Raw genomic sequence first — 13,060 nt, 5'->3', positions numbered from 1 at the left:
CAAAATTCAAACCACAGCAGTTTCCTTCTTATTTACGGGGTTACATTCCAAGACCCCAGTGGATGTCTAAAACCACAGGTAGAATCAAACCCTATATGTCTTACATGTTTTTCCCTATACATATGTAACCTGTGATAAAGTTCATAAACCAGGCAGAGTAAGAGATTAATAGAATTACAATACTGTCATAAGTTATATGAATGTCCTCTCTAAATATCTTATTACTGTACTGTACTCACTCCTTCTGGTGAGGATTTGAGAGGATAAAATACCTACACGCTGAGATGAAGTGAATGATGTGGTCACTGTGAGCATCAGGCTATGGCCTGACAATGTGTCAGGAGGAGAATCACCTGTTCCCGGACCACGGCTGACCACAGGTAAACTGAGCCTGAACAGGGGAAGAGGGGATCTCTACAGAGGCAAGTGGCTACCATTCGGGGCGGGTCTACCACATGGACCACCTTGACAACCAACAAACCCAGCACAGACTGTAAATGGGAGTCCATAGCATCTTAACTCAAACTGTCTGCACAGATTCCAACTTGGTTGAATTCAAGTGGGAGGGGGGTTTGTTTCCTTTTGTTTTCGTGTGGTTTACCTACGTTTATTTTAAAAGATACGGGATATTTGACAGGATTTTCTCAGGTGGCATCCCTCACAACAGCTATAAATACAAAAAAAAGTGCTATTTGCCACACGTCTCAGTATGTATGTATGACTTGCTGGTCATGAAATTTCATAAAAATTAGGATGCTAAAGAGCTGCTGAAACAACTCTCTACTAACACAAGACTGAACAATGTTTCTCTGGCTGACCAAATGGCTCTCCTCTAGTTGAATGTGGACCATGAAACACAATCAGATGGGAAGCCAAATTTTAATGTGAAATAATCTCTTCACAGGCATTCTTTTCCCAAATTTAGAACCCACTGGTGTTTAGAGAGAAAATCAGAGCTTGAATGTTTCAAAGTTGTTTAAATTATGGTGACAACTAATGTATTTCTCGTTTTTAAGAGTCTTACTTTTTGACCCACAGAAATCTGGTATTTCCCAGTTTAAATACCAATACATTACCCAAATTTGACTTCTCATTTGCAAATACTTTTAAAGAAGTAAGACTCTGGATAATAAGGTCTTTATTCTTAAGAAAATTGAAGTAGTACACTTACCTCTCAAGTTTTTTCTCAATTATAGGTACATCTAATCCCATGGCTTGCTTGGTTATCTGTAGCATCTCTGCAATGCACTGAAGGGTATCTGAAACCCAAATACAACTGCTTGCCAGTTTCCCCAAAAACATACTAAAAAAAAATAGTACTTGTAATTCAGAACCCTAAATGAAATTTGCGGTCTTATTCAAATACAAGTTTACTTGCTACAATTTATAGAAAACTGCTTCTTGTTCATTATGTTCTGAAACAAATTTTAACAGAAGAGTTAATAAAGGGCAAATGAGCCAAATCAATTGGAAGTAAAAGTTTATTCTCATTTGTCCTAACCATTTTAGATGCCACGACAACAGCTGTGAATGAGTTCCCTGACTACTGTCCATGAGAGGCATATGTGGTAGGATAAAGCCCTGGCACTCAAGTATGGCCAAACCCAACGAGATTTCCCATTACAGACACCTTTGCCCCAACCTACACCAGTTCAAATAATTTCCCTGCTTTGTGGGGACAAAGTGGCTATTTCAAGGTTACAAAGCACAAAGCTAAGTTCCATTTATAACGGTATATACTGTCCCCACTTCCACTTGGACTTAAAAGAGCAGATCAAAAGTTACCACTGAATACTGTCATCTCTTCATTACCTTTCCCGTCCTCTTCTGGATTGCGCATTACAGCTCTCAGTGTGTGGAAATAGCCACTTGCTTCTTTATATCTGTAGTGCAACCGCATGCAGGAGAACTTCGGCTTACCAAAGAGAGTGGGTTCAGGACCTAAAAACACAAATGAATATGGTTAAATATCTCACATAAAATTTACTTTTTTCTGTATCTTTAAAATACCAACAATTACTCATCAGTTACTTAGCAGATTTTATTTCTACATGAGAGTACACAAAATATAAGCTTAGTGTGATTTGATTTGATGAGGTTAAAGAACTTCTTCAGTCTCAAATATTTAAACTTTCTTGATCCTTGGGTTAATTTCATAAGGTAAGTAATAAACAGTTATTAGACCACATCCATCACTAATCTCTAAAGAATAGAAGAAAGTCCTAAGAAATCGACTACTTGAAATATCAATATCCCTTTCTGGTTCTAATAAATTGTACTGTTTGTTCAAACAATGTGACCCAATCTCAGAAGAACAGTATTTGCTTTCTAGGACTTGGTTAGCATGTTAAAATTTACCTATTTCTATTTTTTCCAGGTCTTCTAGACTTAGTCGTTGATACTGGTTTACTTTATCAACTTCATCATCATAACTGGATAAAGGGAAAGGGAGTAAAAATAGGATTACAATCAAAAGCATATTTGGCTTGGCAGCTGAGATATATTAGTAGTAACTTCTATGCAGTTAAAACCTTCGCACTCTGGGGTAAAGAGTTAAACATTTTAAAAACTAGATGAGAATCAGCTTATGGATCTTACACTAAAATCAATTACAAAATATAATTTGTTTCATAAAAACTTACAAAACAAAACCAACAAACCTAAAACTTAACCTAAAAAGGCAAACACACATATGTATACTAAAGGTATGTGTTTATGAATAACACAGATCTGCTATCCAGAATCAAGAATAAAAAAATCCATATGATTAATGCCAATGGGTATCTGGGCCTATGACTTAGAGGAAAAAAAAAAAATTGATTCTGGTAAGGCTAATGGGAAGTACTTATTTGCTTGCTAGTGACATTGTTAGTCTTTCTGGAGATCTGGCAATAAACCATAGAAGTATTACAATTCATCATACTCTTAAAAGAGAAGCATGTGTGTGCGTGTATACAATTACTGGTGCAAAGACAACTGTATCATTCCTAATAGCAATAAAATGGAAGCATCAGTGCTAAACAGTGGGGAAATGTACACTGTATAATAATATATAGTCAATAATGAATGTGGAGTACAACAAAACATGGAAAACAAAATAATACTAAATGCTAAAAGAACACTATAAACACTAATTCTAAAATTGTATTTTCAAATTGATGAGGAAAAAGTGATATAAGTTATATAAAGTTCAATCGAGTTCTTAAAATATGTAACAAAACAGATTCTTAATTTTTTTTTGTCATGAACTCTAGGAAATGTACTCGAACAATTAAAAGCTTTAAATCAATAAGCAACTTACTAGGCCACGTAGTAGGCAGAGTTAGAAAGCAGTAACAGCACATCCACATCTCTGTGAGTAGCATCAATGAGGCTAAACAGACATAGAGGAAATTAAATATTTTCATTTTCATCTGCATTTTCACCAAGATTATTTCTATAGCAGAACAATTTAAAATAAAAGATTGGTTGTGTGTGTGTGGGGAAATCAGTCAGTGAGTCCTATTTTTTAGGTTAAATGTAAATAATCTATCCATTTGGAGGGGGGAAAAAAGGAACCCAATTTGAGAAGGGGGGAGGTTAGTTGTCAGGAAAGGATTGTAGCTGAGGAGAGGTCCCTTCTCAGAGAGCTGTGGCCAAGGAGGTGGGAGGATAGAGGGAAATAAGAATTTGGGGGGGAAAGGGGTTGGGGGTTGGGAAAGAAGGAAAACCCTCACGCTCAGAAGGGAGAAAATGTCTAGATTATCTCACAGAGCCTAACCATAAAAAGGACACTGCACATTAAGGGTATTTTTACACACATATAGAATGCATCTTTTGGGGGAAAAAAAAACACAAAAATAAACAGAACACTGAGGTGCAAAAATGGGACCAAACCCAAGCCACTGTATTTCTTACTCCAGAATAATTTACCTGGCTTTTAAAGAACGAATAAACATTTCCTTATTCTAAGTCCATTTTGCTGTATTTTCCCTCCATTCTCAAATCACATATCAAAGTAAGGGTCAGAAACCAGATGAATGTTGATGAACCCGTTAAACCTACAGCAAAATCTGTATTTTTTAAGATTAATAAAAAGGTGGTCCATGTATAAAATCTACAAATAAGCAGGGCAAGATGTGAACTCAACACTTTTAGTATCTATTATAACAACATTAACTTCCAATCACAAGGCGGAAATCAGTGTCGGTTCTAACATTGGTCTCAAACTTCCACTGTACGAGTGGGTATTGCTCGCTTAGAATCTCATACCTACTTGCCACGATTTACCAAAATGCTACTGAAAAACCAATGGAAAACGGGAGGGAAAAAAAAACATTTATCGATGGAAGTCACGTCCGTCAACTGCGTCAGAATGAGGTCACTGTTTAACGCGTTCTGCGGCGAAAAAGAACCACAATCTGAACCCGCAGTAATTTACATCAGCGGCACCTTGTCGCGGCGAACCTCGGACGGCCTTAACCTAACCTAACAAATTCCCCTCGAGTTTCACGTCCAATAATACACCAAAAAATACGACGGATAAGACGCCGGGCCCGCCCCCCGGCCGCCCGCCCCCTGCGCCCGAGCCCGCGGTCCCGGGCCAGGCCGCGCGCCCCGGACCCCGCCGCCCCCGCCCGCCCGCAGAGGTACTTACAGGCGCTGCCGCCACCGGCGCTCCCGCCGAGCCACCGCAATTACGTCACCACACAGATTTTCACAAGAAACAAAGTCTACTTGTACAAGTCAGCGCTGCCTCGTCGCAGCCTCCGATTGGGGCAGTGATATTTACACCAGTCCGACAGGATCCTCAGTCACAAACATTATGTCTTTAACGAAAAGCACTGGGCACGTGACAGGCGGTCAGGAAAAAGGTACCCCCACCCCCACCCCGCGGTTTTACTGGAGCCTCCGCTGCAGTAAATAGTGTCCCTCCCCCCACCCTCCCCGAAGCGCACAACAGACACGATGGTCCACACGGACGAGAAAAGAAAGCCCCCCCGCGTCCTCCCCCGCCCCCCGCGCCCGCAGCCCGCGCGGCTCTACTCGCTCTTGTTCTCCTGCCAGTCAGGCATGCCCTCCTTCCACACGATGAACACGAACACCGCCAGCACCACATGCAGCCCCACCACCGCGACAATGGTCGCGTAAAAGCCACTGTCGTCAGGAGACATTAACAGGAGACTCTGGAAAAGGAGCAATTTGCAGGAAAAATACAAGCCCACAGGAACTTTAACCATGAGTCCTGCGAAAAGGAGAAAAATCTTGAAAGTCGTGGCCAGGCTGCCGCCTTCGGGCTTAGGCTCGGCCGCGTTGCCGGCGGCGTTGCCGGTGGCGTTGGCGGGCCGCTGGGCGGTCGGGGGAGGCCGGTGGGAGCGCGGCATGGTGTCCGTCAGTCGGTCCGCCCGTCCGTCCGTCGAGAAGTCGAAGCTCAGTCAGAGCCGCCCGCACACAAGCTCGCGCCTGCAGCGACTGCGGAGACTGCGGCAACTGCGGCAACTGCAGCGCCAAGCCCCGCCCACAGACGCCGCTCGCTTCCGGCCGCCCCCGCTGCCGCGGCACGCACCCAGTGCGCATGCGCGCCCGCCCGCGCCAGCCCGCCCCCGCCTGGCACCCAGCTCGCGCCTGCGGAGGGGAGGCGGAGGGGAGGCGGAGGGGGCGCTGAGGGGCCGCCGTGCCCAGACCCACGGCCGGCCGGACCCCCGCCGGACCTCGCCCACGCCGCGGGGAGGGGCTGTCGCCGCCGCTCGGGGGACGCGGGCTGCCGCGGGCGCCGTGAGCGTCCGTCCCTGTGCTCATGCCCAACAGCCCAACAGAGGCTGCTCTGCTGCCACGGGTGAAGGGCTCATCTACTCGGGGTGGAACTAGCGGGTTCAGGAGGCTTGGGCAAAACCAAGGACGGGCCGGCGGGCGGCCTGAGGGCAGCTGAGCCGTGTGCCTGCTGTCCTTCCACTTTGCAGGCTCGTCCTGCGACCCGCGAGCCCCCAGGCCCCTGTCGTTCGGGGCCGCGGGGCCGGGGAGAGGGGAGGGCCTGGGGGCCGCGGACCGCGGGGGCCTCCGCGCCGGGGGCTGGCCACGGGCGGTCCACGCCGAGCTCGGGGCTGCAACAGACGAGGCCGGCACGCAGCGCGCGGACAGTGCGGGGCCAGCGCCGCTCCGGTCGCGGTCGCGGTCGCGGAGGGAGGCGCAGGGAGCGGGCCACTGCTGCTGCGGCGGGGCTGCGTGCTGGTCAACTGCGGCCACAACTGTTTTTCCGCCAGAGTTAAGCGGCTGGGACTGCAGTGCGGCAAGTCTCTGGCGTAAAATTTACGGGGACGTCAAAAAACACCCAACCATCAAGATAATTTTTAGTGCGGTATTTTAAAAAAATCAAAATTGATGCCAGAATATCACAATGAACAGAACACTAACGTTTTAAATAAAGACAGGATCCGACCCTGCACCTGTACAACCCTGCACACTTGCCTCACGCTAACCCTAGCCTTGGGCTCTGTAAAAGTTTATTTACCAAAACACGTAGCTCAACTGGACAAAAAAACACAAAACCCAGTTTTTAAAATGGGCAAAGGATTTCAATAGACTGTGTTCTCTCGAAGATATACAAATGGCCAATAGGCACACGAAAAAATCCTTACTATCCTTTGTCAGTAGGGAAATGCAAATCAAAACGACAGTGAGATACCACTTCACACCCCTTAGGTGAAGTACAACAAAAACAAAACAAAAAATGAGAAAGCAAAAGCAAATATTAGTTGAGGAGGCTGAAAAATTGGAACCCTCCTATGCTGCTGGTAAGAATGTCAAATGGTGCAGTCACTGTGGAAAACAGCTTGATGGTTTCTCAAACGTTAAGCACAGAATTACACATGATCCAGCAATTTCCACTCCTAGGTATGTACCCCAAATAAAAATTGGTGTTCAAAACTTGGACGTGATTATTCAGAGTATTACTATTTACAGTAGCCAATAGGTAGAAACAACCTAAATGCCCATCCACGGAGGAAAATAAGCAAAATATGCTATATCCATAGGACAGAATACCACTAGGCTATAAAAAGGAATGAAGTTATGACATATGCCACAGCATGCACCAACCATGAAAACATGATGCTAAGTGGATGAAACCAGTCACAGAAGGTCACATATTATATGATCACATTTATACAAAATGTCCAGGACAGGGACATCTACAGAGACAAAAAAGTAGATCAGTGGTTGTCTGGGCAGAGTGATAGAATAGTGATTGCTAGAAGGTACAGGGCTTTCTTCTGGAATAATGAAAATGTTCTAAAATTCACCATGGTAATAGCTGCATAAGTCTGTGAATATAATAAAAGCTATTTAAAAAAAAGCTATTGTATCATATGCTTTAAATGGATGGATTCTATGGTATATGAATTATATCTTAATAGAAGCTTTTAAAAACATATACACACAACCCAGGAAAAAGCAGCTGAGGCAGGCAGGTACCAACTGCTAAAGACCCCCAAGTCCACGGCTGGTTGGCTGGCTCTCTCAGGACCTAAGTTGGCACATTTATTCCCAAAGCTACCTCTCCCTGTCCTCCATCAGGGGCGCCTGCTCTGGGTCCACTGCTCTGGCTCAGTTGATAGACTGTACAAAGGTTCTATAGCAACTCAGCCAAAGAGCTAGTTTCCAAACATCTCCCTTCAAGGGAAAACTGTTCACCATCTGGAAAATCTTTAAGCTTTGCAAATGAAAAATACCAGTGGCAAATTTAAAGAAATTTTAGCAGTATTATAAAGGATGTCAACCACAAAAGAAAGTAGAGGGTTCTTGAAGAACTGTGTAATCAAGATGCAGACACACAGTTAACTTTGGAAATTCAAACGGACACATGATACCCATCAGAGAATAATCCACCTGAGAGGAAAATGTAGTGTATCTGAAGATGATAATAATTCTGTATCTGAAAAAGCATCTACTCTGGAATGAAAGGCAGAAAAGACAAGACTGCTCTGAAACACTGCTGGCTCCTGCTCCAGTTCCTCCACAGCCCAAATGTAAGGCTCCAAACCACATATGCCTCCCAAAGATGCCAACATTGGGGCCAGCCTCAGCATGGCAAAGTGTTTCCCATTACCACAAAGATACCAAGACTATTGATAGGCAGGTCCCAGCCTTCTATCCAAGCCAACAAGCCAAAACATGGCTTTCAAAGTCACTGACTCCAAAGCATTTGCTTCATTTTCTACTCCCTCCACATCATCTTGTCCCACAGCTTCAAAGAAGGCAGTTTCTAGAAATACAGTAATAATGAGAAACACAAAAGGCAATAAAAAACCCTAAAAAGCAGAAAACACCTCAATGTCACATGCAACCACTTCTGGTATAGTCAGTATTAGAGGAGATCCTTCTGAGACCAGAGTGGAAAGTCTCAAACCTGAGCAGTCTGTCCCTGTCACCCAGGAGCAGACCATAGGCACAAGTCTGTGCCCACCCCCCTCGACTCACCCTCAACCCAGTCCTCCTCTTGAGAATCAATACGTCACTTCCTCAGACACTCCCGTTGTCCTGGTTAGCAACAAAGCCTCCGCTTATTTCTCCTTAGACCCAGGTAAGTGTCTGTACTAAAGAGGCAACACAAAGAACCACTCTCCATCAGGCACGGCCTGTGTGTTAGCACCAATAAGACAGGGAAGACAGCATCTCAGCTAATGAGATCTAAGTTGATGGGACAATCTTCAGAATCTCTCAGTGTCCCACAGGACAAAGGTCAAAATATACTCCCAGGTCCAAGACTCTGACACTGGCCTCTTCTGTCCACCAACGAGCATGAGGAAGAAGAGGAGGATGAGGATATTGGTGGTGAATATGCTCTGGCAGGTAAGAGAAACAAAGAGACTCTCTCACAATAGAACTTAGCAATAGACCATCTAAGAAAGAATTAGAAGACAAAACATCTTGCAATAGTGACATGTGAAGAAGAGAGGCAGGGAATCCAGGAACAAGTTGGAAATTAGGAGACTGAGCCACAGGCCCACAGCTGAAGAATTCGAGCAAAGAGATATCCTAAAACAAAGGAATGAAGAAGTAGACCACAACATACACATAGAATTAACAAGGCAGACTCAGCAGAAAGCTCGGGCTCAGACCCACAGCAGCAGAGCTGGGAGCATGAAGGGTTTGAGAATTTAAGGAATATGTAGAGGTCACTAACTCCCCTATGACCATTAGGCACATAAGCCCTGGGCCAGGATGAGACCTACAGGCAAGCCAGCAGGAAATGCAGAATTAAATGAACTTAAAAGCACAGAAAGGTTTCACTATCCATCATGAAATGTGAGACTGCTTGGAAACAGCCACTGGTGATTGGTGGGGGTATCCCCACTTGCTAAAAATGTGATAATGTACTGGAATGTAAAAGCTTATATTGTGGTGAAGGAAGAGAGGGCTCTGCTTTTTTTGGAAAGTTCTCCTCACCTGTATAACCCAAATGAGGCCAACGAGCAAAAGGAAGGATGCAGTGACACTTGCTGTCTAGCATGTGTCTCCATATTCTTCATCAGGAGCTTTACCAAAGAGGATGAGCAGAACACAATCACTGGCTCCCGGTTATCAGAAAGCCAAATTGTATAGTGCACGATTAAAGAAAAATGAGTTCGATTGCTGGGCACTGGAGAGGGGTGGGAGTCAAAAAAAAATCAGAACAAAACAGAAGTAGTTCATCATGTGAATGAAGAAAAGAGAAAACTGGAGTAGGAATCTGGCATATGGGAAGTATGGATTTGGGAATCTAACCACCCAACAAGTTTTCTTAAAGACCTGATAGTAGGAGAGGAGACTGGTCTGGTTTGAGCACTACGTCGGTACAGAGCAGCACTGGTACAATACAGCAGTTGTCCCAGTGAGCCCAGATGCCAGAAAGAAGTCTGGGTGTTTTGATACATGTTTTTCTTAAATGCAAGAGACTTCTACTGATTCTAACAGGAGGGCTTATCTCAGTTCTGTAGCAAGCTTTAAATAGCACAGTAAATACACTTTACATAGTTTTAAACTCCTCATCCAGCACACAACTTGATGTGAGAATTACAGGACTGGAAATCAAATCAGGTGCAATATGACCTTACGAAATGGTAGTCAGCTTTTGAAATAAACCTTTTGGTCTTTCCTTATGTCAATCATCTCCAAAGAAGAAATAAAGGTACTTGATCTAAGGAAGATGATATTGGCAATCTCGACACCTTTAAAAATCTCAAGTTAGGGGATCCCTGGGTGGCTCAGCGGTTTAGCGCCTGCCTTTGGCCCAGGGCGTGATCCTGGAGTCCCGGGATTGAGTCCCACGTCAGGCTCCCGGCATGGAGCCTGCTTCTCCCTCCTCCTGTGTCTCTGCCTCTCTCTCTCTCTATGATAAATAAATAAATCTTAAAAAAAAAAATCTCAAATTAAAACTCAAGCAAAACACAGGAGTGCTACATGCAGTTGTTTCTGAATGGGAATTAAAAGTATGACCTTTTGGGGGGTGCTGCATTAAGCTGTACTGCTGCTATAAAAAATTAAGGTACATGAACGAAAAATTTTTACCAAATGGCTCAAAGGAGCATAGAATTTTTCTGCTAATTTGTGAGGAAAACCTCAGCTCTTATTTTAAGAGTCTGAAAATTGCATCCATACAGTATTGATTATCGAAGTGAAATAATCCATGAAATTAAAGTCATGGAAGATTTCCCAATGAACCTACAGTCAATATTATTTTTTATTTTAATATATAAGTATTATCTTGTGTTCAATTGTTCTTTCAAGCTTGTTTTATGCCCCTTTTATTAAAAACAGATGAAATATAGTAGAAGATAAAATCTAAATAGAGCCATTTTATCCTCAGAGCTTGGTCTAGAATTTTCTGCAATGTTACTGATTCATAATACCAAAGATTATAATGTTAGATTTCAGCCTAAAAGCAAACATTCAATCTGGTAAATAAATTTAGATCCTGCCATTCATTTTGAAAAATGGCTTGAAACTGGTTTTTGGTTTTTGTTTTAAAAATGTTGAGCATTAATTGGCCTATTTATTTGGTGAAAGGCCAGGATACTTTACAACCAATCAAGGTAATTAGCATCACTGCACTTCTTGCTGCACTGTTATGTGCATCAAAACAATAAACCTAGATTTGGGGGTAAAAGGAGAGGCCCAGCTGTGTCCTGTGTTCTACAATTTGGGTTTTTAAAAAATCAAATATTGCTATAAAATCTTTCTCTTCATCACTGAGTTTTTTTTTAATGCCCCCTTAATTTTGCACCCAAGGTGAGTGTCTCAGTCAGTTTGCCTTAGTGACCAGTCCTATATTTGAAAACTGCCATGCATCATGCATCCATGCCCATAGCTTGTGAATGATAGTACTAATTATGATGATGACGTCAGAAATTTAAGCACATTAGTTACCAGGATATCACTCCAACTTACCTGGGGTCACAGTCAATGAGAGCCCAGCCCCCATGGAATTTTTCATCATCAGGCAGCAGTAACTTCATATAACTCTGTAACAGCTGGCTAATTAGTTCCTGGTGGCTTCTCTGATTCTCCTTATGCAAAGCTTCATGCTCTTTCTCCTTGGTAAATATGGAATAAAGATCTTCTGTCACTGGAATGCCTTGCATCAAATCTAGAGTAGAAAGTGTTAATATCTATCATCATCTTAATTTGCTAATACATTTTTAAAAAAACAAAAGCCCTAAAACAATAAAACTCATAAGAAAACATAGGCATGAACCTTGGTGATCTCGGATCAGGCTGATAGGATATTTGAGATATGACTCTAAAATCACGTGCAACAAAAACAACAAAAACAGACACAGTGGATATCATCACAATTAAGAACTGTTGTGTCTCAAAGGGCAAGATCATGAACGTGAAAAGACAACCCACAGAATGGGTGAGAGTATTTACAAATCATCTGACAGCGACTTGTATCCAGAATATATCAAGAATGCCTACAACTCGGTAATAAAAAGACGAGCCAATTTTAAAAGGAGCATAGGATCTGAAGAGACAAGCTCACTTCTTCCTGCTGTAGCATGTAGCTTAAGGTTCACAAAGCTATATAATCCATTCCCCACAGACGGTCAAGACAGACTGGAGACTTCTGGGACACAGGTGCCGACTGCTGGCCTTAGAAGGGGAAGCGGTAAACCTAGGCTGCTACTGGTTTCTTTTCTCTCTCTCTCTCTCTCTCTCTCTCTCTCTCATCTTTGAAGAAATCCAGCTTCAAGATTCGGGTGAAGCTGATGCTATGGATGGGTGGACTGAAAGAGGGACACAGAGTCTGGGTTCTCAATGACATAACTGAGCTGCTAGATCAAGCCGTGGAGGAAAGGTATCTTACTTTTCCTTGATTAAACTGCTAAAACCCAGTTTTGAAGTCGACATACAAACTACCTATGGAAAAAACCAAACCTCTTTACACCAGGCTTCTCAAATTTCCTAACTGGCCTGTTTAGGTAGGGATGATATTAGGTGGGATTGGTAGATAAGCATGCCCATTAGAGAGAGGATAAATGCCAGGAAGACGTTAATGTATACTATGGACATATGATAATTATGAGCTAAATCATAATTTAATGAGTTGAAATCGTTTTAGTTTAAACTAATTATCATATTCGGTTCATTCCAATCCTTTTTTGGTTCATTCATAAGCTAGGCTTGCGGCTAATAAAGAGATTAGTAGGAGTGCTATAATGAGTATTGTTGTTAGTTTGTTAGTTTGTGATGCTCAGGGGAGTGGAAGGAGTAGTACAATTTCTAGATCGAAAAGTAAGAATGTGATGGCGACTAGGAAAAACTTTATGGAAAGGGTAAGCGTGCGGACCCCATAGGGTCAAAGCACACTCATAAGGACTTGCCTTGTCTGCGTAGATATTTAGTTTAGGGAGTCAGAAGGCAATTATTACAAGTAGGGATGCTAAGGATACATTGATTATTAGAGTTAATATTATGTTTATTACTTCTTTTCAGAATCAATCTGAAACTGATTGGAAGTCAATTGTACTAATTATACTAAAGAAGTAAGATCCTCATCAGTAAATAGAGACATACAAGAATAGTCAGACTAGGTCGACAAAGT

The 13,060-nt window shown here is 42.9% G+C and overlaps 1 protein-coding gene across 2 annotated transcripts in view; it reads right to left on the bottom strand.

Moving 5' to 3' along the window:
• The window catches only part of INPP5F (inositol polyphosphate-5-phosphatase F), an 87,248-nt gene that overhangs the window by 3,039 nt on the left and 71,149 nt on the right, over window positions 1-13,060 (bottom strand). The window contains exons 15-19 of one of the 2 annotated variants that reach the window (XM_038578965.1): window positions 11,404-11,602; window positions 3,302-3,373; window positions 2,359-2,432; window positions 1,813-1,941; window positions 1,172-1,259 (exon numbers count right to left, since the gene is read on the bottom strand). In XM_038578965.1, the coding sequence (XP_038434893.1) occupies window positions 1,172-1,259; window positions 1,813-1,941; window positions 2,359-2,432; window positions 3,302-3,373; window positions 11,404-11,602 (562 nt within the window). Of the gene's footprint in view, window positions 1-1,171; window positions 1,260-1,812; window positions 1,942-2,358; window positions 2,433-3,301; window positions 3,374-9,423; window positions 9,615-11,403; window positions 11,603-13,060 lie in introns of those variants that run through there. The other variant, XM_038578966.1, reaches the window with a different exon arrangement.

Source organism: Canis lupus, chromosome 28 (assembly GCF_011100685.1).
Source record: "Canis lupus familiaris isolate Mischka breed German Shepherd chromosome 28, alternate assembly UU_Cfam_GSD_1.0, whole genome shotgun sequence".
Lineage (NCBI taxonomy): Eukaryota > Metazoa > Chordata > Mammalia > Carnivora > Canidae > Canis > Canis lupus.
Note: the sequence above shows the minus strand (reverse complement) of the source record. Positions and strands in the feature narration are given on the sequence as shown.